General features: G+C 35.3%; 2 protein-coding genes across 3 annotated transcripts in view; one reads left to right on the forward strand and one right to left on the reverse strand.

Annotated features, from left to right (window-relative positions):
* Positions 1–20,460, reverse strand: part of LOC129793203 (uncharacterized) — a 37,026-nt gene extending 16,566 nt beyond the window's left edge. The window contains exon 1 of one of the 2 annotated variants that reach the window (XM_055833020.1): positions 20,386–20,460. In XM_055833020.1, coding sequence (XP_055688995.1) covers positions 20,386–20,404 — 19 coding nt within the window. In that variant the 5' untranslated portion in view covers positions 20,405–20,460. Of the gene's footprint in view, positions 1–19,405; positions 19,876–20,385 lie in introns of those variants that run through there. The other variant, XM_055833019.1, reaches the window with a different exon arrangement.
* LOC129793173 (uncharacterized) overlaps positions 1–23,118 on the forward strand; it is a 1,136,769-nt gene that overhangs the window by 38,362 nt on the left and 1,075,289 nt on the right. The window lies entirely within an intron of this gene.

Here is a 23,118-nt window from a genome sequence, read left to right on the forward strand (position 1 = left end):
TTTCTGTAGGTCTTATAGAACCAGAGATATGACCATTTTTATGCATCAAATTACTGATTTTCACAAAAAAAATCAGTTTTGCCTACTAATACCCCAACAAACATTTCATTTGGCTTAAAAGACTAAAAGTTCTAAAAAGGTGTTATAATGGTGTAACACAGAACTTTTTGTCTTATAAAGGGATTAAATAGGCTATATGTTCTACTAGAATTTTGCTCTTATAAGCCATGATTGTAGTTCTCTATAGGACTTCGATATGAGTCTTTTGTTCTCAGGAAAATAATTCCAATAATGTCTTCTTATAAAAGCCTACAGCCTATCCATATAGAACCAATAATCTACAAGAAAATATGTTTCATAATGGGGTATTATAAGATAAATATACTTAAAAGAATGCTTATAGCATGCAATAAGAATTTTATAGAACTGCTTATAGGATTTTTATGAAACCTCTTTCTCCCTTAATGAAAAATTATTATTAAAGTTATATTTTCATTGCTAAATATAAATTATTTTTTGAGATCTAATCGATCTAATACATATGCGCAACAATACATCATCTAGTTGATTTTTCAAAGAAAAAAAAAAGAAAATATTTTTTCTCGTATTTAATTAGCATTGACATATCGCCTCTACCATGCAAAAGTATGGTAGCTGAGAAAGGCAATTTTTCACATGAAAAAGTAAATTTGTCGCGTACGTACAATACTTTCTCAAGGGAGATGCGAAATTTTAATAGAGAGCATTTTTGAGGAGCTAACTAGATCGTTATAAGAATTCAATTCTCAGAAGGTTCTAAAGAGTTCCCATAATGTTCTACGAGTATAAAAGTGTACCAAATATCCCGTATACTTCGGTAGAAATAAATTCTAAGGAGTTTTGTTAAATACGAAATTCACACATTTGCCTGGCAAGATATGTGTGTATTCTCAATTCTTTCAGATATGTTCCCGGAATGCAGAGGAAGTTATCCAAGACATATGTTCATCAATTATACATATAAATTAATCATATAATATAATCACAAAATAATTTGATATAAATACGAAATATGTATAAAAAAAATCAAAATAATATAGAAAATAGAAAATTGGAAAAAAAATAATAATTAAAAATCTTTTTTAAAATTTTTACGAATTTTTTCGTAAGTTTTATAACGTTCCTATAAGCAGTGCTATAAGTTTCTCATAGTGTATTACAAGACGGCACTAATAAGTATTTCATTTTCTTATAATATTTATTGTAGATAGTTATAAGACTGTTATAGGATAAACCTAGAGAACTCTTGTAGGCCCTTATTAGTGCGCCAGATTGGCTCATAATGGTCTGAGAGACTTATATGAGCTATCTACAAGCGTTCTCTAGGAAATTCATGGTTTTATAAATTTTACTTGAAGTATTCAGTGAGAATACTATAGAACCTATTTTGTTTGTTGGGACATCTCAGAAATTAAATTACAACGCATAGACTGACCCATCCGCGTTGTGGTATACCAACTCTTATAACTGGACGCGTTATGATTGACTTTTTATATATAAATTAATCAACATGACCCGATAGTAAATTATTATATTTCAACGTGATAGCATATAGGGTGTAAGGTAATAAAAACAGGAAGAAAATATTAAAGAGGATTTTCTGTGATCTTTAAGATTATAATAAAACACGTCAGAAGAAACTTTTAAGGTATAAAAATGTACAAAAAAAATTGTTAAAACTTGCAAAATTTCGAGTGCAAATACACCCCTTGAATATTATTTATTTCAGGCTGTTTAATAAATTTTAATTTTAAATTTTTTTTTAAATTTTAATAAATTTTTACGTGATTTTTTTTATGAGTCTCTTTATGCTCTTAAAGGTCTTTATGCAGCACTGTAAATTTCAAAGTAATTTGTCAAATCATAAGGTGGTTTAATTTTCAATAACAGACTAAAATTCAGACTGTGCGAAGCATAAATTTTCCATGATGGATTTGTGTCCCATTTACATACAATTTCTCGTTTAGGTCAGAACATTGAGAAAAAGAAAACTTGAAATATTTGTAATATTGCTGCTCTCTTATCTCGCAACTTCATCCAAATCTTATGTCCAAACCACAAACATTCTCTCATGGCGATTAGATGAACAGTTGTCAAGCAAATTCAAACTTGAGTCATTTTAAGGTGCTGTAAAAGAGATAGAATATCTCGTCTTATGCCGTATTATATTCCCTTCAACCTGTCAAGGAGTGGACTCACCAAATTGGTGGAGTGTAAATTCTCAGTCGCATTTCTTGGAAGATGTGTTTGGAAGATGAGAGGAGATGAGGAAGAAAAACCACGAAGCATCTGCAAGTCCCGCTTTTTGGAAACACGCATTTAAAGTGGGTTAATTGCATATTTATATGCCTTTTTAATTTTTTTCTCTCTCTATTGGACCTTGGAATGTGGCGGAATGTCTGAAGAAGCGAAGGTATTTTTATTAGAGACTAAACATTTAATGGGACTATTATGAGGCGTGAGTGCATCGTAAAATGAGCAGTTCGATTAATTAAAGGGGATTTTTTTTCATCATTCATTCAACATGCAAACATCAAATCATCAATCGTTGCAATGATTAAAGTAGTGGTCCTTCTTCAATGCCATCAAACGAGAAATGCATCGTCTAAGAGCTCTTAAAATGGCTCATGTTTGAATGATGAAGAAAAAAGCGTTGACAGAGGAGTGCAAAAGAATGTCCCTGAATGCGAGTTTTGCTTAAGTATATTGTTGAAGACCTCTCCGCGCACATTCATGTGCACTCTCAAAGAGGATTTACCATGCGTAACGGCTCAGGTATTGTATTACCTTTTGCCAAGCAATGCAATTATACCATTTCTGCGGAGCTCTCTTAGTACCCCTCCCAAAGGAACAATAAATATAATCTGCCACCGGTGTGTGGTGGACATAAAACACACGCAAAATTTATTCATCAAACCATCTCTTACTTAGTGTATCAAATTAAGTAAATGCAATGCCACTTTGTGTCATTCAAATGCAAAAAGACGGGGGATTTGTGCTGCTGCAATGATTCTCACACTTCAACGCAAAATGGGCACGAAGCATAAATCTGCATAAAATTGGATTGATTTTATTTATAAGGTCTTCACCAAAGGGGTTATGCAAGCCACAGAGTTTCTATTTGATAATAAATTCTTATTCTTGTTCTAAACTTTTATTTCAACTCTCTAATTGAGGTGAATTTGTATTAAATTTATTTATTTTTTCAAAGACAAGAGGACAAGAGGACAAGAGACATTTTTTTTTTAACAATCTACACTCCCCCTGATCTCGAGGATGAATCAATTATATGTATGTCAACAGCAAACTTCCTCTTGCTGACATGTACATATATATTATAGAGAGTTCTTAATGTTTCCGATTGCTGTCTCACAATTTTTCTTTCCCCTCTCTCTCGTCGTAGTTCTTTTTCCACCTTTATTTTCTTCTAAATCGCTAATTTATTCACGGCATTTCTTCGTGGGTTGTGACAATTTGCAAAAGACATTCCTCTATGGGTTTTGTGCAAAGAAGGAGTAATCAATTTTCCACTTCACACATAATGCGAACATTTTTCTTAATCCCTCTTATAACGGTAAAATCCTCCAACACACCATCACTATATAATTACAAAATTTTTGGTCATACGCCTTTTGTATATGATGGTTTGGTCACTTTGAGAAAAAACAATTAATTTTTCAATAGCTCGCCACAAGTTAACTTTTTACCTCCTTCACCTGTCTTTTCAAAACCCATTCGATCGATCTTCAAGAATTCTTCGCGCTAGATTCATACTCTTTTCCACCGAGATTAGTGCGTACCTCAAGCGATTTTTTTCTTCATCAGCAAATGGTTTTAGAGTATCACCTTTTTGCGTTCACAAGATATATAATTTTTCAGCATGAGCTTAAAGCTTTTTTTAAATTATGTATCATGTGCTTGAGTTTGGGATTCATCGAGAAGTATTTTGCAATAAATTTCTGTGAGATAATCGAATGAACTAAAAGGTTTCTGCGGTCCTAAACGATTTATATTTATTTATTTAATGTGCCAATAATGGAAAGTGATGCTTAAGTCGGTGTGATGGGTAGTAAAGATTAAATTAAATTGACTATCTTCGCCCGTGGAGAGTGGAAATGAATTTTTAGCTCTTTTACTGTGGCCATTGCGACATTCTTTCAGGCAATACAAAGTTGGGTAAAATATGGGATTAATAAAGAGATAATGTGAAAGAATAAGGCTAAAATTCATTTTATTCTTGAATTTTTATTTTATTAAATTTTAAATAAAACATTCTATTTTCTATAAAATTGAAAAACATAAAAATCTTTCGTTTCATAGAAAGACATTTCTTTGCAAATAAGAACAATCGTTTTCAATACTTTCCCTTCCACATGAATTAAATAAGTTAAAGTTCTTTCAAATTATTATGAAAACTCTATGGCTAAAAAAAACAGAAAAGTTCACGTTCTTCTGTTTTTTTTCTGTCTGAAGCAACAAGAACACACGTTACCATTAAAACAATTAAGAATTGTAAATTGTCTTAGCTTCTGGATTTTTTTATACTAAATATCTCTCGAGCACGGCTGTTTTCTAGGAAATGTCTTTGTATCTCTGAATGCACTTTGTTTGTATGTTTAAAAGAGTTTCACAGAGCAAATTATTTTGGGTAGAAAGGAGAAAGAATGGAAGGCCAGACCATGTGATTCATTAGGTAAAGGAAAAACGTGCGTGGCAGTTGACTAATTAAGTTAATAAGATAGACTCTATGAAGCTCTCATGGGTGGCAATCGATACAAATAATCACGAGACTCCACCAGCAGCGACAAAAGTCCATGAGAAAAGTTCTTCATCTTGCGGTAATCTCTTTTTCTTCTCACAGAGAGCATTTTGATCAAGATTTTTGCCCTGCAGGACCATCTTAGGGTATGTACGTACAACCAACCATGTTCATAAATAGAAATTCTAAAGTCTAACACGGAACATGCGGTTGGTGAGCTTATTTTTTGTGCATAAGACATGCGTGTCTAGATTTTTGCATTAGATGCCTTTTGTGCACAGAGCGCAACTTCCTCAAGCAAGTTTTACATTTTCTTCTAAACTTAAATCTCTCACCTTATTCTGCCCCCTAATAAAATAATATAGAGCACACACAGATGGACTGGAGAAGGAGGGAGTTGGGTGGCAATTTATGGGATTCCATCTCCTATCCACCAAACCCCCCAACTCCGCATGGCGACACAATCCCAATGCGGAAGCAATAAATACAAAACTTGACTTTCATGCAATCGATTTCTTGTTCTAACCGACTTCTTCTTCATTTTGCACATGCGTCTCAAAATCACGGTACATGCGAATTAATTTAACTCTAAAATCTCTTTCCTTTTCTAGCCTTAAGTCTACATGAACTATACATAATATAGTTTGTGCGTTATAACTACCAAATCCATGGGAAATTATATTCTAAAAGGATGTTAGATATTTGCAAAGGAAAAAAAAACGAAGCATCATCGGAGCATGAGCATAAATCAAAAATTTGCTGTTCATGAATCAAATGTGGAATTGCCTTTCGATTGCCTAATGATTCTGCAATTTATTCTTACACTGAAAGAAAATTAATCTTGATAGAAGTCTCCTATCTTTTAACTTTGAGGTATATGCAAATATTTTTCTCACAGTGCATATAAAATGCGAAGCCAAAAAAATATAAAATTTAGAAGAATCAATTCATAAATCAATTATATGATTGATAATCAGATTTGTAATGTATATATGGAGAGAATAAGATTGTAAGAAAAAAAAAGAAGTTCATCAGCAGCATCAATTACTCATCGTAGTTGAATTCAGTCCTCAATTCCCGCCCCTCTATTCCCAGCAGAATTCTCTCGTATATATACGCGGAATTCCTGGCAAACATTTGTTTGGCTAGGGAGTGCATCAAAAAGAGATTAAGTGATTCCCATTTGAAAGTGGAGTTGTGTATGGGTAGTTAGCAGGAAGACCAATGCTTACACAGAAGTTGTTGCTCCGCTTGATATGTTTATTATTTCCTACGTTGGCATTTTATGACCTCAACTGCGGCCCTCAGGGGGCGGAGGAGTTTTCACCTCGCGCCCCATGATAATCTCTATGCGATTGTGCGCACCAGATTAAGCCAAGAGAGTTTACACAGCGCACATGTGAGAAATGATTCTCCGATTTGTGGAGCACGACGATGGCAATTTGCAGCAAATCAATTAATTCCCCAACTACTGGATAAAATGTCATTTTTCTCATGCCACAAATACCATGCTTGGGAATCATTAATTTGGCCACATCGTTCTTATTTATTTGTGTGTACTCGCGCGCACCTTCAGCAGAACAAGAACTTCATGCTCCAAGCTCTTTCGCACTCTCTTCCCATCTCAATATAGAATTTCTTTCCATATAAGAACAATCTCCTCCGCCTTTTCTCAGCCCTCTATCCGACGATTCTGTGTATCATTCTCACCGCAAATGGGATTTAAAGTGCATACAGACTGTAAATTACACGAAAATCAATAAAATGTAATTAAACAAGTAATTAAATTCAATGTACAACACTATTTTGTTGCTCGCACCAATGTGTCTCCTTCCAGTCGATAAAAGTGATTGAAATGTCTCTTTCGTTTCCTCCTAAAGGGCGGAGAATTTCTCCATAAAATTAATTAATTTACAGGAAATGCAAAACATGGGATTATCTTATAAAATAAATGAAAGTAGCGGATAAATCATTAAGTGTGAGAGATGATATATCCTTATAGTTTAAAACGGTTTTTACTTGGGTTTCATTTTCAAAAGCCAAAGACCTTTTGAGTGCCTGAGGAAAATCATAAAATTGGCACGAAACATCACATGAGTACAGAGAAGAATTTTCTTTTAAACTTTCAATCTTGCAAATTTTGAAAAATAAACGTATAAAATCATTTTCATTTAATTTATAATTATATGTTAGCTTTAACTTAGACCTTAGATACAAAAGAAACGGTCATGCTGCAGTTGACTGATTTTTCTACCTCTGTGCTACAACGTAAAGAAATCCAACGTGGAAATCCCCTTAAGATTGCGGTGCACAAAACAATTCATTAGCAGATGGATAACGTATGAGACCAGCCATTGAGCTGTCCACGCACCGGTGATCCGCGAAGTAGATGTGTGTATATACCCACATCCCCATGGAAAGTATGGGCTGGAAAAGTCATCACATCCCAACCGCAGAGCAAACCACAAAGAGTCCATTGGATTGGCATCCAAAAGGGCGAAAAGTTCCCACAGAGAGCCCAACATAGAATATATAATGTACATATAGGTACAATACATTTAATTTTCATAAAGTTGCGAATTGAGATTTTCCCGCGCAAAGGGAGAAAACGCGCGTACGCATTTTGTGATTTATGCACGGTTGTTGGAAAGTGATTTCATGATGATGATACGCCTCGGTCTAACCACTGCCCATTGTCTCGGGCATTTCTCACACTGCGTCTTCTATAGAGGTGAAGAGAGAGAGTGGCCAAGATGCAAGTGCAATCAGTGACGGTTTCACACAGAGAGAGTGAAGACGATCAGCGAGAATTTCTAATTTACAGTACATGCGTTGTGCAAGCGCACTGCAGAGATTTATGACTGTCAAGTAGCTACTTCCTGGACTTGACCACACTCTGGGCAAGCTGATGATCATGGTCAAGTCCAGGAGTGAGTCTACAATTTTACTTTTCTTACCAATTCTCAGCGTGACAATTGCCATTCTCCTCAACAATCTATGCTCCATCATGAATTAAAACTGCAATGAGTCTGCTTCCATTCTCTTTGCACACTGCTAAATGTTAATCTGAACTGCAGTAAGTCAATCACCGCCGAAAAGAACATGAATTTTCAGTGAGAGAACATAATTACATTGCTCAGGCGTACAGCCAAAATGAGAAATTCACTCACGCATAAATTTTATTTGGCAATTCAAAAAGCCTTCCATGTCTTTCGCAGAAGTATATAATTTATCTCGCGCACAGCATCCATAAGCGGGATCCACCACAAAATTCTTCGCCACAAATGGGTTTTGTTGCTTCAATTTCTTTTTGTGTTTTTTTTTTTTTTGAGAGGAGGAGAGAGACTAAAACGCCCTGATTTATATTCGATTCGGAAGACGATTCTTGCATTTTTCCTTTACACCAAATTTCATTCGAATTCTGAGAAATTGTTTTTCTTGCCCTCCGGGCCAAAAGGGAGCTTGTTAAAATTAATTGAAGTAATTCTTGAAAATGAAAACATTGCAATTAGGCAATTTTTAACATTCAACCAGCTGATGTTATGTCAGAAGGTTCAATTTGGCATGATTGCAGTGGGATAAGGGGTGTAAATGAACAGGTGGGGTGAACAGAGACAGGTTTTCTTGAAGTGTTTTGTGTGATTTAAGATTCTTTCTGAAGGAGAGTTATGGCCAAAATTATCATTTTTGGCTTTTCTTCTTTTGCCGTATTTATCTTAAAAATCCCAGAATTTTTTATGATCCTATTCACCCCATTTTAGCTGCAATTTTGTTATACAGAGGTACCACTGTATTCTCTTCAAATCAATTTAAATTCCTTGCTTCATGATCCAATTTTGCTTTATTAATTATTTTAAGTTGTTATAATTTCACATTTTCTGCTTCAACTTCTTCTAATTATAATTCTAATTTCTATTATATAATATTCCAAGCGCAGACAGTATTGAGAACAGAATAATTTGCAACGTCACAAAAATATCATTAGAAATTTAATTAATCTATATTTTATGCAATTTATTCTTGAAATCTCGGACAATTTTCTCTACTTAAAATTCTTATTCTAATTAAGAGAAATCCATTTGGTATTAAATATTTTTCTTCTAGCCACAAAATCCATTGTAAGAGCATAAAATATTTGCAACTCTGCAACAAAAATGAGTAAGTAGAGCCACAGGCAATGAGGCTATTACTTTCTCTCGCTTGTTAAGAATGGAAAATTGTGAATGTTTGAGATTTTCTGGAGCATCCAGTTCGGAAGTAAAAATTATACAGTCAATTAGATGGAAAATTGAAGTACATTTTGCTACCCAAAATAAATCTTCGACACAATTTTCTCTTTTCCTATTTTAATGAATTTTTGCTCATTTTATAATCTTCTCTATAAGCAGTTAGAAAATTCGATCTACTTCTGCGTAAATCTCATTGGCAATTGAAGGTAATTGGGTCTTATTTGAAATTGAGCTTGGCGGAATTGAAAATCTTGCACGGGATGATTTTTTAGCGCGGGATCTTGCCTATTTTCATTGCTGCAAGACATGTGGGGACTTGGAGTTGTCTTGAAAATCTCCATGAAGATCACATTCATTCTCCCGCCACGCTTAACGGTTAATTGATGGTGAGATTGCCACTGATACACACCTTCCTTCGCACAATCTTATGGTCAGTGAATTTCTTTATACATAGGTAGCCCCCCCTGTGCATTTTGATACACCGCGGGCTCTCATGCTCAACCTCGTAGTAACGCCATTCAGATGCACAAGGCACGCACAATTAAAGCACCTGGTTGGTGGTGGCGGTATCACGGTTTGGAAGTTATGGAAATTCGCAGTCAATTTATGAGGTGATTCCGCTTCTTGGGGCTGTTTCACTGGCGCATCTCATACACAAGACATACACAGAGTTGTGAGGAGCTTGACCGGCCCATAGAAAACTGTTTTGACACCAAAGCTCGAGCAGAAATAGCGCTAATTTAATCGACACTCACATATTTTGCCGTTTAGAGAAAAATATATCGCTAACTTGGCGGAAAACTTGTATTGAATTCAAATTTTATATACCATGATTTTACTTGAGGGGCTTTGTGAATATATAAATGATGCAAAATGCAAAGTAAAGATTGCGTAACGGATGAAAGTCAATTGTAGAGGACTCTAAGTGAAGGTTATAGGTAAATATCCATGAGAAAATTATGTAAATTTTTAGTTTTTCAAAGAATTTTATAAAGAAAAAAACATTTTATAAGATTAGTTTTACAAACTTGTAGATTTTTTAGAAGCCTTTTTGTTAAATTCATAAGAGAATATTCTTTAATTTTCTATTTAAATTCTAGCCAGGAAAAACAGGAATAACAGTTAAAGGGGACTACCAGGCGTCTCCATTTAAACTTTCGATTTATTTTACATTTTCATTTTTCAATAACAATTAATGCAAACTACCCGGCGCCTCCATTGCAATAAATCTTTCAAGTAAAAAATCAATGCCAATTGATCATGAATCAAAGTTACAATCACAAGAATTATATAGAAAATTGTACATCTATAATTAAAAATCTCTTGGAAAAATTCTTTTTTTTTTGCGAAAGAAGCTGGTTTATGTTATGAAGAATTCTATAATGTAGACATTTTTTAGCACATTTAAACCAACAACCATCAATTTGTTCATCTTCTATCCCTGGAGGTGATCTTGTGTTGCGTCTGTTTGCTTTGCCAATCTCGCGAAAGTCTCGCCAATCGCACGGCAGTCGATGGCATTTTGCAAAATCAACCACATTGTCGTCCTTGGAGTTTATTTTATTCTCTTTTATACTCGCACAACACAGTCTCTTCTGCATCATCAGATATTATTTTGCTGTGTTTTTAGCACCCCGTAGGCGTTACTTCTACGTGCCACTCGCCTTTTTTGTTCCTTCAATCTTCAAAGTCAAGCAACACAGAGAGCGTCAGATGTGCGAGACACCAAAAAGAGTCTCGAGAAGAAAAATTAAAAAAAAAATGGAATTAATTCCTTGCACAGACTTTGCGAGTTTCGATTTCATTTGATTGAGTCGAACCACGAAGTGTGTGGTGATTCTTTGAGTGCATTACTCCGCAACTTGTACAGTAGTAGCCCCATGATTATGGCTTATGCTCGAGAACCCGCAATGGGTCCAATTAGTGCCTGTGTGCGCATACACATGAAAGAGATTTAATGTTGGGGGAAAAAGTGGCGCAGGAGACACAATGCGCGGTCACTCTACGAGAGGGAAATCAATCATGGAAATCGAAAAGTCCAATCGACCACATATATAGATGTTTACGCGCGTGGAATTGTATATTGTTTGCAATGGAATTCCATATAGAGGAGAGCCAAAGACGAACTCAACAGAAAGACTGGAACAAAATTCTTTGCATGTTGAAATAGTTCTTTTGTTTTCGATTTAAGTATTGGTGAAAGGCGCATGTGTAAGTTACTTACACTAGTCCTTTTTGTAAATGAGTTGGTTATTGCATTTGTGTGCAATTTGTTCCTGATATCCTTTCTCCCTCTCTCACCTTGGGAGAAAGGAATGTGTGAGGGAGAAAGGATTTTTCGTTTTCTCATCCTTCCTTCAACTTTTAAGTCCTTGGTGTCAAAATGAAACTAGTGGCTTATTAAAGCTAAAATACTTCACAGATTTGTGATTCTTTTCGAAGCAATACAAAATTGAAAATATGATCAGAAGTTTTTAGAAATTCAGTAAGTCATTTTAGCCACGATTTTTTCAAAGGTTTATGACCTCGGATAAACATAATTATAATATTATGAAGGTTTTGCGAGGTTTGATTGCGTTTCGCGTATTCTATATAATAAAGGAATATGTTTGTTAGTAATCGTTACTCGTGATTGGCTATACAATTCTATACCTACCACTTATTCGTTCGCGATGTTTGGTACAGAAGCTTCTTATATCAAGCTGTTTTAGATGGTCGTATTTATTTTCCCCCCTATTAACCCTTTACTTTAGGTTATCGATATATCATCACCATTCACTCTCTTATAACAAATCTTTCAAATTATAATTATTTTTTATCCGAAGTTTGCGCTTAACGCCGTAAAGATATCTTCGTATATGCATAATTTTTTAGAAACCAAATACAGTCAGAAAAGAATTCTGATGAAAAATAAATTTCAAGGACGATTCATAAGGGATGTTAAATGGGGATAATATCCCAAAAATAGTTAATAGATCTATTAGAGAGGTAAAAGTTAACTATTAGTCAAAATTTAACTATTTTTTCTGTAAAGGATACATAAAAGTCAGGGGAGCTAAATGATCTAAATGAAAATCTGATATCATGTAATTTGGTATGCTAGACATAAATTTTAACTGAAACTTAATTTTTATTTTTCTATGGAGGTATTCAAAAAATTATTTGTTCATCTTAGCCCAAAATTATCAATAAGTAAATACTTGAGGAACCATTTGATAGGTGCAATTTTCAATGAGGAGACAAGTCAAGGGGCGGAATCTTGTGTATTGACTTATAATAATGCCCTTAAATGCTATATCAAATATTACCATAATCGGCCAAGCCGTTTTAGAAGCGCTCATTTGCTAGAGACAGACAAATGAACTTTCTTTTATATCTTAAGAACAGTATTATTATAGCTAGATAGAATACAATAGCTGTTAAATTTTTCCCCCTTTTGAAGAGTTTTGCAGCCTTTTACGACTGAATTTCACATCCATATTTTCTGAGTCCATGGACGAGTGGTTCCAAGTTTCATTCTTTGAAGTTAATTATTTGTATTAAAACCTAGCTAAATTTGGAAAATAACTAATACACTATATTTTGGTAGTCTATTACTATCATTTTTGTGCAAAAATTGTCTTCATTTCACTATATTTGAATTTTTCAAGAAAAATTTCAAATTGGCCAAAAATGGCGCGGATCCACTTAGCCTAAAGTATTGGTGAGTTCACATCTTGGAGATAGTGTATATCTTTGGGAGAGCCCAACAGTCAGTGGTATAGGCATATGGTTGAGGTATATAAATGTACAAGAAAGTCATAGCCCGGGGACTGCTGTAGACACACAGTGCGGTAACATTGTGTAAAAGGCCATGTATGGAGAATTTAACTAGAGCTCTCGATGGATGATAATTGACAGTGAACGCTGTCCCTATAATGGCGTTTAATTCACTCCCGAGATCCTCATAAAAATTCATCATCATCAGCATACAATGGCGTGCGCCACACACCCCACAATTCTCAGTTGTTTCCCTCATGTGTGTACAGACTCGCTTCTCTCTTTTCCAATCTAAATTGGCTCTCATTAAATATCAACTCTGTAACGATATGAGGACACCAGACAAGACCACCAGTTGCACACAATCGCAAGAACGGACTGTGTCAGGTATATATAGAGGAGACGTTCTCGCGGGATATAATATAAGATACAGAATTGATGGGATTCTTGCGGAGATATTGCTTTGAAGACAGAAAAGGTATAAGATACGTACTTATTTCATTGGGTGTTGTAGACTTCATTTAACCCACGATCAAGTCGTAATTTTAAAATCTTACTTCTTTCCTCACACAATTATTACGCAATGTTTATGCCTAATGTTTGCAAGTTTTTTTTGCATTGCGTGTGCCATCTCTTAAACATAAATAAAATAATTTGAAGTTCATTTTTATTTTCAAAAGTAATCTTTTTTAGATTAGAACTCTAATTATTTTTTTTTCATCTAATCTTCTTGAGAAAAAAAAGTTCAAGGATCATACCTCGAGAAGTTATAATAAAGAAGTGACAATGAAATGATTTGAAAAAGAAAAGAGAGTTCATTGCATCAGTGCTTGGGAAATTTAATTAGATCACGAAGACAACAGGAACAAGTTCTCATTTGGCGAGAGAGAAAAAGAAACCGCGCGCTTCTTGATATAATTCCGCAAGTGACAGTGAAAAATTTCAACTTGTGCTGCACGGGGATGAGACTAAGAGGAATGCAATATTGGCAAGACAAGTGTGCAAGACATCTCTCAGGTGAATCGAAAGCGTTTCATTTTCATTTTTGCGTCGTGTCTCACAAACATTGAAAATTCCCATGCACCTTCCGGTTCGGGGGAAGAATGCTTCGCGCGCTCTCTTATATGGGAGATTGACGACAGGCATCACACAAATAGAAATTATAATCTTCCACAGACAATCTCACTCTCCATTTGTGGTTGTCACTCTTTGGAAGCAGAAGAAACTGAATCTCCTTTTTTTTCATTTTAATTTCAAAACTATTCCACCGAGCCCCGCTGTGGGAATTCTTTGTCCCCAACATAAGTAAAACCCTCCGCAAGTTCTTTCTCTACACCATGACCAAGAGCTCTGATAGGTAGGTATATGTACTTCTTAGAGCTACCCACTTGTGTATGTTTTTTTCCATCTTCTTTTCTCTATACCACCTCTCACAGATTGTCTATTTAATGCCTCAGTTTATCACATTCATGAATCATCTTCCATTTTAATTCTATAGAGTTTAAATTAATTTCTCACAAAACAATATAAATTGTCGTAAAGTACGTAATGTGACGTGATAGCTGCGTAACTTTTTGGTAATTTATGTTCTTCACTGTTTTCCCTCTGAATGAAAGAGTTCAATGCCACTTCATGCGCACTGAAGAAAAACTTTTTTTTTTGTATAAAGATTCATTACATATAGTGAATTCCCTGTTGGGTGAAAAATATCCATTGCATCGATACGAATAATTAGAATTTAAATAAATCAATTATTTTAGCTAAAAGAGAAGATTTGGAAAAATTTCTTGGAAAAAAAAGAAGAATTCATTTAAAAGCTCATCTTCTTTATTCACATTCTACCTTAAATGGCTATAAATAGCGATAAAAACTTTATTTTTTTCTTCCAACTGTGGTCTTTTTATTTGAAAAAAAATCAAAATTCTCATCATATATAATAAGTAGGTATTCAATTGAATAATGAAGAAGCCACAGACCTCTCTATTAAAAACTTATTTGTCACGCTCACTTAATTCCAAACAATTTCAAAGTCATTTGCAGATTTTTTTCTTCTTCAGCCCAAAGAATATTTCTATAAGAATATTGATGGTTTTAGATTCTTGGGAATGTGGGTATTTATCTCTCATTTTAACTCTTTGAAAAAAAAACACAACAACACTGAACTAAAGACATTAGAGGTAAAACTTATTTTATTCTCTCACCAGACAATGGTTCATTTGAGAATGATAAATTTCAATTAAAGAACCTTTAGTATAGATGTATGTTCGCAGTGTTTTCAATTCGCTAATACCCTGCGGGGTCACAATGTCCGTTTTCTTGTAGCAAATGGGGGGGAAAGGTTGTATGGCAGATGCAACATTGTTTTCATGTGCGCAAAGGGATATAATCATTGTACTAATGTTAAGAAATTGTGCGTGGAAGAATTAAATGATTTTACACCGTATATGGATGATTGTGTGGCGCTCAAAGTTTAATAGTTGAGAGATTGTTTAGCGATTTCTTCCGGCACGTGCGCAACACGAGAAAAGATTTAAATTTGACACAGATCGTATGAAGACGCCAGAGAGTCGAAGAAGAAGCGCTACTGTATGACTAAATGATTGACTTTACAAAAGTAAGTGGCTTTTTCTCTCCTCCTTATATATGGGTGCACCGTGGACAAGACAATTTGTCAATAGATATTCACTTGCCACCGTGAAGATTATGAAAAAGAGACGATTGACAAGGTAAAAGGCAAGGTAAATGATATTCATTCGATGGGAGCCAACCAGGAGGCTTCTTCTACATACATATTAGATAAAATATATTCAAGTAGGTTGTTAAGTGATTTCTCGAGTTTTTCCCGCAACAGATCTTCTCACCGCGCGTAAATGTTTTCTCCTCCCTACCGCGTATCCCACCCTCTGTGGGAGCCACACATGGCTATTTCCATTAAATGATTACAATATTCTATGCGCTCCTTCTTCTCTGTCTCACCTAAAGTGGATCCGAAACACACATCAAGTTTTCTTCGTGCGCGGCATCCTTTTAAAGCCCTCCCGAGCATGTTTATTTAAATTATTTGCAGCACATTACCGGCTCCTCAAGCCTCACAATGCCCCATCTTCCTCTGCCCAAGTGTTTATGGCTAAAAGAAGGTATGAGGAAAAAAAAACGAAGAAGACGAACGACCATGAGATGCCAAAGGAGCGAATTGCTTTAGATTACATTATTTCTTCCCCAACCATTTGTATAAAGTAACACACCAACTATTGATCTTGCGTCTTTTCTTTATTTTTTTTTCTCCTTCTCCCCAACTCTTGTCGTGAATCGCACGGGAAACGTGTACCAGGAATTGCTATGCCATCGGGCAAAAAGGTCTGGTTCTTGTGGAACATTTCCATTATCTCCCTCTCAGTGACTCTGTGTTCAAACATCGCAGATTATTTGCCTATTTGTAAATATGGTGAGGAATCACCGCGCATGAGAATGAGTAAGGAGATAGAATGAAGAATCTGCCGTGGTGGTAATTTAAAGAGTGAGATTTTTCCTGTTTGTTTACACATTTCTCGTCGTATGGTCAAATAAATGGGTTGGCATTCACCAGGGAAAAGGAGGGAAAGGTGCCCTGTCCATCATATTTTGCACTATACACATACATTGTCTTTCGCTCTTCCATGCCGTGCACGAAAGGAAGACTGATTGCACTCATTTTGTACTCAAAGAAATATTTTCTCAAAAATTTAGAGATTTGAGTTACCTCGAAATAGGGCTCGAGTTTTATTTTTTGGAAGGGTTGAAAAGTCTTATTCATCTCGAAAAATGATCTAAAAAAGTAAAGAATACAGAGACATAACGCTAAATGCTATGTTGCACAAGAACTAACAAATTTCTTAATCCCAAGAAAGAAGGTATAATTCAAATTCATCTGAGTACATTATGCCAACCTGCAATTGCTGCAATTCTTTAACAGTTAAGAACACTTGAAGTACAAACAAAATTGCAGTTAAGAACTCTTCTTGAGGTTTTCTCTTCATTTCATCACAAAAATTCTTCCTTCATTTATACCAAGTTTTTCCACATGTAAGCGCCCCCCTGTGATCTGCGGCGAGTGGAAATGGCTTCTTTAGCAATATACGTGCGCAAAAGCCGGTGTTGTGGATGAGTTATAATAAAAGCAAGAAGAAAAAGATGAAGAGAAAATTTCACCTGAAATTCCTGAGCGCAACGTCTGGTTTTATCATATGGTGAGAAATATTGCACACAATATTCATTAGAGGCTTTGGCACGATGCTATCGTGGCAAATTAAGCGACAAGTTATGAATCAATGTTGGTGGTGGCGTTGAAATGAAGAGTCTCTCCCAATGGTACGAGAAGAACGATGGGAAGAAGATGTGGATGTTTCTTTTTTTTGTCTCGATTGCATTGTGGAGTGTAAGTCAATAATTCTCTATGTAATTACAATTTATATGTCATTGGGAGAAAATATCATCTTCCAACTGTATAAACAGTTCATTGGAAGCACGAGGAGCGGTTCTGGTTGCGGATGGCTCCCGAGGCATGAGGTTAATGGTTAATGTTGGCTAAGGTGGATTGAATCTCACGAGTATCATGCGGATTGCTATACAAGCGCTCTACACCAGATACCATAGTCGCTGGTGTGGAACTTCTTCACAACGGATGGGCTCTGCAAGATCACCGCGAGAGCATCTTCTTCGCCGTACATATTGTGTAGCTACACATATAAAATTTTTGCCGCATCTTCCGGAAATGATTTTCTCATACAACATCACGGTGTTGTGTGCTGTGCAACTCTGCACGACGGCATGCAGCGGATAGTTGTAAATAATCTGCTGATTTACCAATCAATCAAACAATCCACGTGATCATCCGCGTTACAAGAGATCGCGTACGATCATGCGACTAAATATGCAAGAGGTGCGGAGAGGGCGCCATGGGAGGATGCAAAAAAGGAACATCTCAATTATGTGTGGTGTTGTGTTGGATCATGAGTGAAGGTGGAATTCATCCTCTACCTAACATATTGTAGCTGAAGAGGGGCGGATTAATGGTAATCAATTGAAGAGGTGATCAATTCACAAACTCAATATTCTGCAATCATCTAACAAGGCGCAGGCAATTCAGTAGCAATTGCGGGTGATTGCCGTGGGTCCCTCCTCGCCAATCTCCCTCCCATCTTCTCTTTCACATCTCCTGCACATTGCTGTCCGAACCAAATAGCATACTATACATAGGCGAAGAAATACCGTGGACAGAAGCAATAGTGAATAATTTTTCAATAAAATTCCACTTTGGCTTGTGAGCGCAGAGGTGGTGACTTGAGTGTGGGTGTTTAGTTAGAGAGAGAAAAAAAAGTACTCCGCTGAAGCTCCATTAGCATTTCACGTCCAACATCTTTGTCTCAATTTTGCTCATAAGAGGGGAAAATAAATGCGGCTATTTGGTGATCTTATCATCCCATCCAATGTGCAGGGTTTGTTTTCAAAGCAACTTTGCACCGTATATACTTCCACACAAGATAAGATTTTCTCTCTATTTAAATTATTTCTTCTGCACCGTGCCAAGTCTTCCATTTCAACTCAATTACCCTATTTCAATTTGCTAACTTTGCACCAAGGTAGCATTTTATTATGCTGATGGTACACACACGCTTAGGCAAAAGTAAGTTATCCCATTTAGGAAACTAAAAGAATTTCAAATTAATAGTTTGTGCATGAAGAGAAAAATTAGATAGATTAGTTATTTTATTTCAAGAAAATTATAGTTTGTGGACTGAAGAAGTTTTTCTTCGTTGCTTGTCTACGATTTTATGTCTGATTCTATCAAAAACAAATGATTAAAATCAGTTGAAAAATTTCTGCAATTTAAAGAAATTAAAATTATTTAAATTTTTCTCAACCTTTAATAAATCTTCTTCACGATTTTTTATTTTTTCCTTATTATTTCCTTAATTAATAAAATGAAAGATTTTCCAGGTGAAAAGCGCGTAAACTCCTTTAAACGTCTTCACAAAAAAGCTTAACAACAATTCACGAGACAATATTGTTTGCCTTACATTCATACCCCCATTATTATTTCTTTCACAATGTATTTTTTATCTCACCTCAATTTATTAGAGCTTGAACAGCTTTATCTGTAAGATTTGCACTTATTTGTTAAAGAGAAAAATTTATTTTAATTTCGATTACTATCTTTGTGGGTCATAAGTCACATTTGTGGTAAATTTGCAGAATTTATCATTGCTACAAAGCGGCATTAGTTTTGAGCCCCTTTTTTATGTGAGAAACGACAAATTAGCATCTTGTGGTATTTCCACAAGAGTTTCTCTCTTTGACAAAGTCTTTTGATTTGTTTTTTTGCGAGCAGTCGAGAGTGAAAAGGTGCGCGGGAGTTTCTTATGAAAGAGCTCGCACAGCGCACAGAAAAAGGTCACCCACCAAGTGGAATTAATTTTGACCACCGCGTGATGATGTATTTTGAGAAATTCACGTTCATTTTTAGCATCTTGCGTCATTTGCATTCAATTGGACGCGGACGTTTTTTTCTGTTCGTCATATCCTCTCATTTCTGCACATTGTATTCGCGGTGGAAAATATTCTGTGAGCAACATTCATTTACCTTTCGCCTCGGACAGCCCAATGGTACATCCAATGAGGAGGACGGCGGCGAGGAGACTCATTTTCATGCACATTGTTGCAGGAGCAACACTGAAAGTTTCGTCGCGTCGTAAAAAGAGGGTCACACTTTCAATTGAGAATGGAGCAAAGTTAGAGTTTTGCTCGCACCAAGATCGATTTCACTCCACACTTCACTCACGATACACCATGTTATGCAATCTCACCTTTTCTAGCACAACCACACCGAGATAACCATGTTCAACTAAAAGTTTTTTTTTATTATTTCACGAGAGAGAAATAAAATTCTTGTGATTTCGTATTTTTTTTTCAAATTCCTCTGGGATGATTTCTTAATTTTGATTTCTGTGTGTGCCTCTTGCAAAACCAGAAGTTTTGTATGGAAAATTGAACAAGTTTCTCCGTGGAGAGCACCAACCGACACGCTTTCGTCGACAACTCACAAACGACTAAACGCAAGACAGCTCGCGAGATATTCCAAAAGCTTCGCGCGCGCGCTGCCAAGAAAGGTAAAACATATCGCGAGTTACCACACACCACCTCAAGAAATCTCGCACACAAACTCATGGAATCGTCACAAAAAAAAAAACGATCAAAATGTACACCAAGTCTCACTTTTTTTGCGCCCAAACTATAAAAAGGCGACTTTGAGTAAATAAAATGAGAGAGGGAGAGAAAAAATTCTCAATATTTAATCAGTTGTGCGGGTGGGTGTTACAAATTCAAGGTGTGCAGCTTTTCCACGAGCTTGTGTATACACAGTGAGATCATTGGGAATCAACGAACTCACATCTCATTCCATATAAAATTTCCCCGCGCCAAATATTTGCCAAAAAACTCCCTCCGTCATGGCATACAGCCAGACAAAAGAACGAAAGATTTGAGCATGTGGTAGGACACGAACCCGAGACTCCCCTTTGAGCTTTCAGCGAAATCAACAATTCTTTTTCTTTTCTTTCTTACCTTTATTTTTTTCCTTCATTGTAGCTTTGGGAGTCTTCTTACGGAGTCCTCTGTGTGACACGTTGAAATAATCGTGTGGTATGTCTTTGTATGGATTTTATATCGTCTCTCTGTTTGCCTGCAAAAAACAAGTCACTCTGTGAGAAGAAAAAGATGTGCATAAAAAAATGCAAGAGGATGGAAGGAACAATGGGAGGAATTTACAAGCACAAGGACATCCGATACGTGCATTTTACAATCTCAAATGCATTGAAATTCAATGCGCGGTATTTTAATCATCATCGATACTGTATTGCATGGTCACACAGTTTATATATGTGTGGAGATTCATGAGAAAATCTTCTTAAACTTGAGAAGAGTGAAACCCTGTGAGGTACAGAGAGGCCCTGTGTGAGTCGAATGGCTCTATCAGTTGCTGATTCATTCAATTTATTTCAATAACCGCGAGTAATTTGAAATGTTGAAAAACAAAGGAAAGATTTGAGGATCAAAAATTAATTGAAAATTATAATTTATATTCTTTGACATTTTTCCAAGAATATTCATATTTTGTCATTTTCATTTAAATTTTAATTTAATAACAAGATTGGATCGAGTGGTTAACTTCTTAAAGTCAACCCCATGACAGAAACGTTATATGATAAAGAGAATATACCTAAAGATTAGATTCTTGAGCTAGATTTAATTCAATAATGTTCGAATATTAAACGAAATGAATATATTTATATACATATCAGAGATTTTCTCAACAATATTCTTCATCTTGCTTGACTCCATAATCAATAAGTTTGTCCTTATTTTAATTCAGATTAAAAATAACATTAAAAAGAAAATCTAAACTAATGTATATAAAAGGGAATGGTAAAGAGAACAAGCTTTAGTTTGCAGATGGAATTCCATGCCCTCTCCTGTGTGCAAAATAATGTAACAAAAATGTGATCAAATCATTGGAAAATGTATGAGATTTAATTCAATTTCCCCCTGTTTATCGTATTTGCAATGGTGGAAAATGATAATGTTGACAATAATATAAATAAATCATGAAGCATCTCACATGAAATCAAGCAATTTTCATGTTTAGACTGAATAGCAATTGCCATCCTTGAATAAATTGATTATATTTCTAGCAATTCAAATGATCAAAATAATTTTACTCATATAGAGAGACTTTTTCTTAATGCAAAAAGTTCTGCCTCGTTGAGTGAACGATTGATGATGGAATGCTAAGAAGAAATCAGGGAAGAAATGGCAAAAGAAGGAAGTGGTATTAATGTATATACCTCTAATTGTATTCTCGAAATGATAACTCGTGCAGTTATATACATTTTGTGATTTCTCTCGCATTTCTTGATGCACTTCGTCTTTCATATGGTTGAGAGTGAAATGAATCCGTCGCAGCCACATCAAACGTGGGCGCGAGATTTTCTTGCACAACACAATTTGCTCTCTTTGCCATAGGTTAAAATATACATATATGTACAACATGAGAAGATATTAATATTACCGCGAAGGTGTCTTGAAGGCCAATTCTGTCACTCTTAATTGACTACAATTGCTCTTTTGCTTTTCTGAGAGCTTTTTTTTTCTTCATCATTGTGCTGGTAGATTTGGGCTTTGCATCTTCTTTGGAAATATATTAATAAAATAAGCATTTTTTAGCATCTCCACGTGAAACCTACAAAAAATTAGTCAAATGGCTGGAGAGGGGGAAACTCTACTCTCGATGGCTTCTTAATTCAGTAGCGTGATTTGGCGGGAAGAGTCAAAGAACGCAAAAGAACTTAAAGCTACTAAACTGATTCTCTTTATTGCATCATAAATTACAATATTGGGCAATTGAAGTGTTTGAAAAGAAAGTTCAACACGATGTCTTTAAAGTTCTTTTTTTTATTAAGAACCATTCTGAAAGATTTTTGGACGGCTTTTGAGAGTCAATTGGAAAACATTTAATATTCTTTGAGGAGATTTTTTTCTTATTTCTCCTTTTCGCTGTGCTTCTTTAAATTAATTAAAGAGAAATGATTTTAATTGAGAGTGAAGAGATTCCGAAAATCTTCACTTATCCCAACAGTCTTTAAATCATGAATTAAGACTTTTTTTAAAGAATTATCCAATATTTAGTAAGAACAATTAAAATTTCTGAAAAAAACATCTTCTAAAGAATTATTTCATAGCATGGGGAATTTTTAAATAAATCTTTATGACAAAAATCATGGACATTTTGAAAATTTCTATGATTTGCAATTAAGATAAAAAAAAACAATCATAAAAAACATTCCTACGCAAAGCGAAAGTGTCTAAAAAGTAAATGAAGTAAATTAAGTTGGAAGAAAAATTCTTATGTATGTGGGAAATTCATCCATACAACTCCAACATAACTCTACAAAAAAATATATAAAAATTCAAAAGAAAGCCACAACATTTTTTTGAGATAAAAAATATTCTTTCAATGGTAAATTCCAAAAGAGCCGTGGACACTCCTCGAGAACTGTTTTCAATGAAATTTCACGTCAGCTGTGCTGAACTTTTCATCTCTTGAGAGAATTTGTTAGATACATAATGCATTATTGTTGCTTTTATCAATTTCCCAAGTCTACCCATAAATCATCAAAGTGCATATTTCCGTTACTTATTTGCAGATGAGGTGCGCCGCAATAAATCCACGGACAGGCGCGAGACTGTTCAATGGCCTTGCTGGTGGCTGTTGCGCGGTGGTGACAAATCTTCGATGGT

This window comes from Lutzomyia longipalpis, chromosome 3 (genome assembly GCF_024334085.1).
Source record: "Lutzomyia longipalpis isolate SR_M1_2022 chromosome 3, ASM2433408v1".
Classification (NCBI taxonomy): Eukaryota; Metazoa; Arthropoda; class Insecta; order Diptera; family Psychodidae; genus Lutzomyia; species Lutzomyia longipalpis.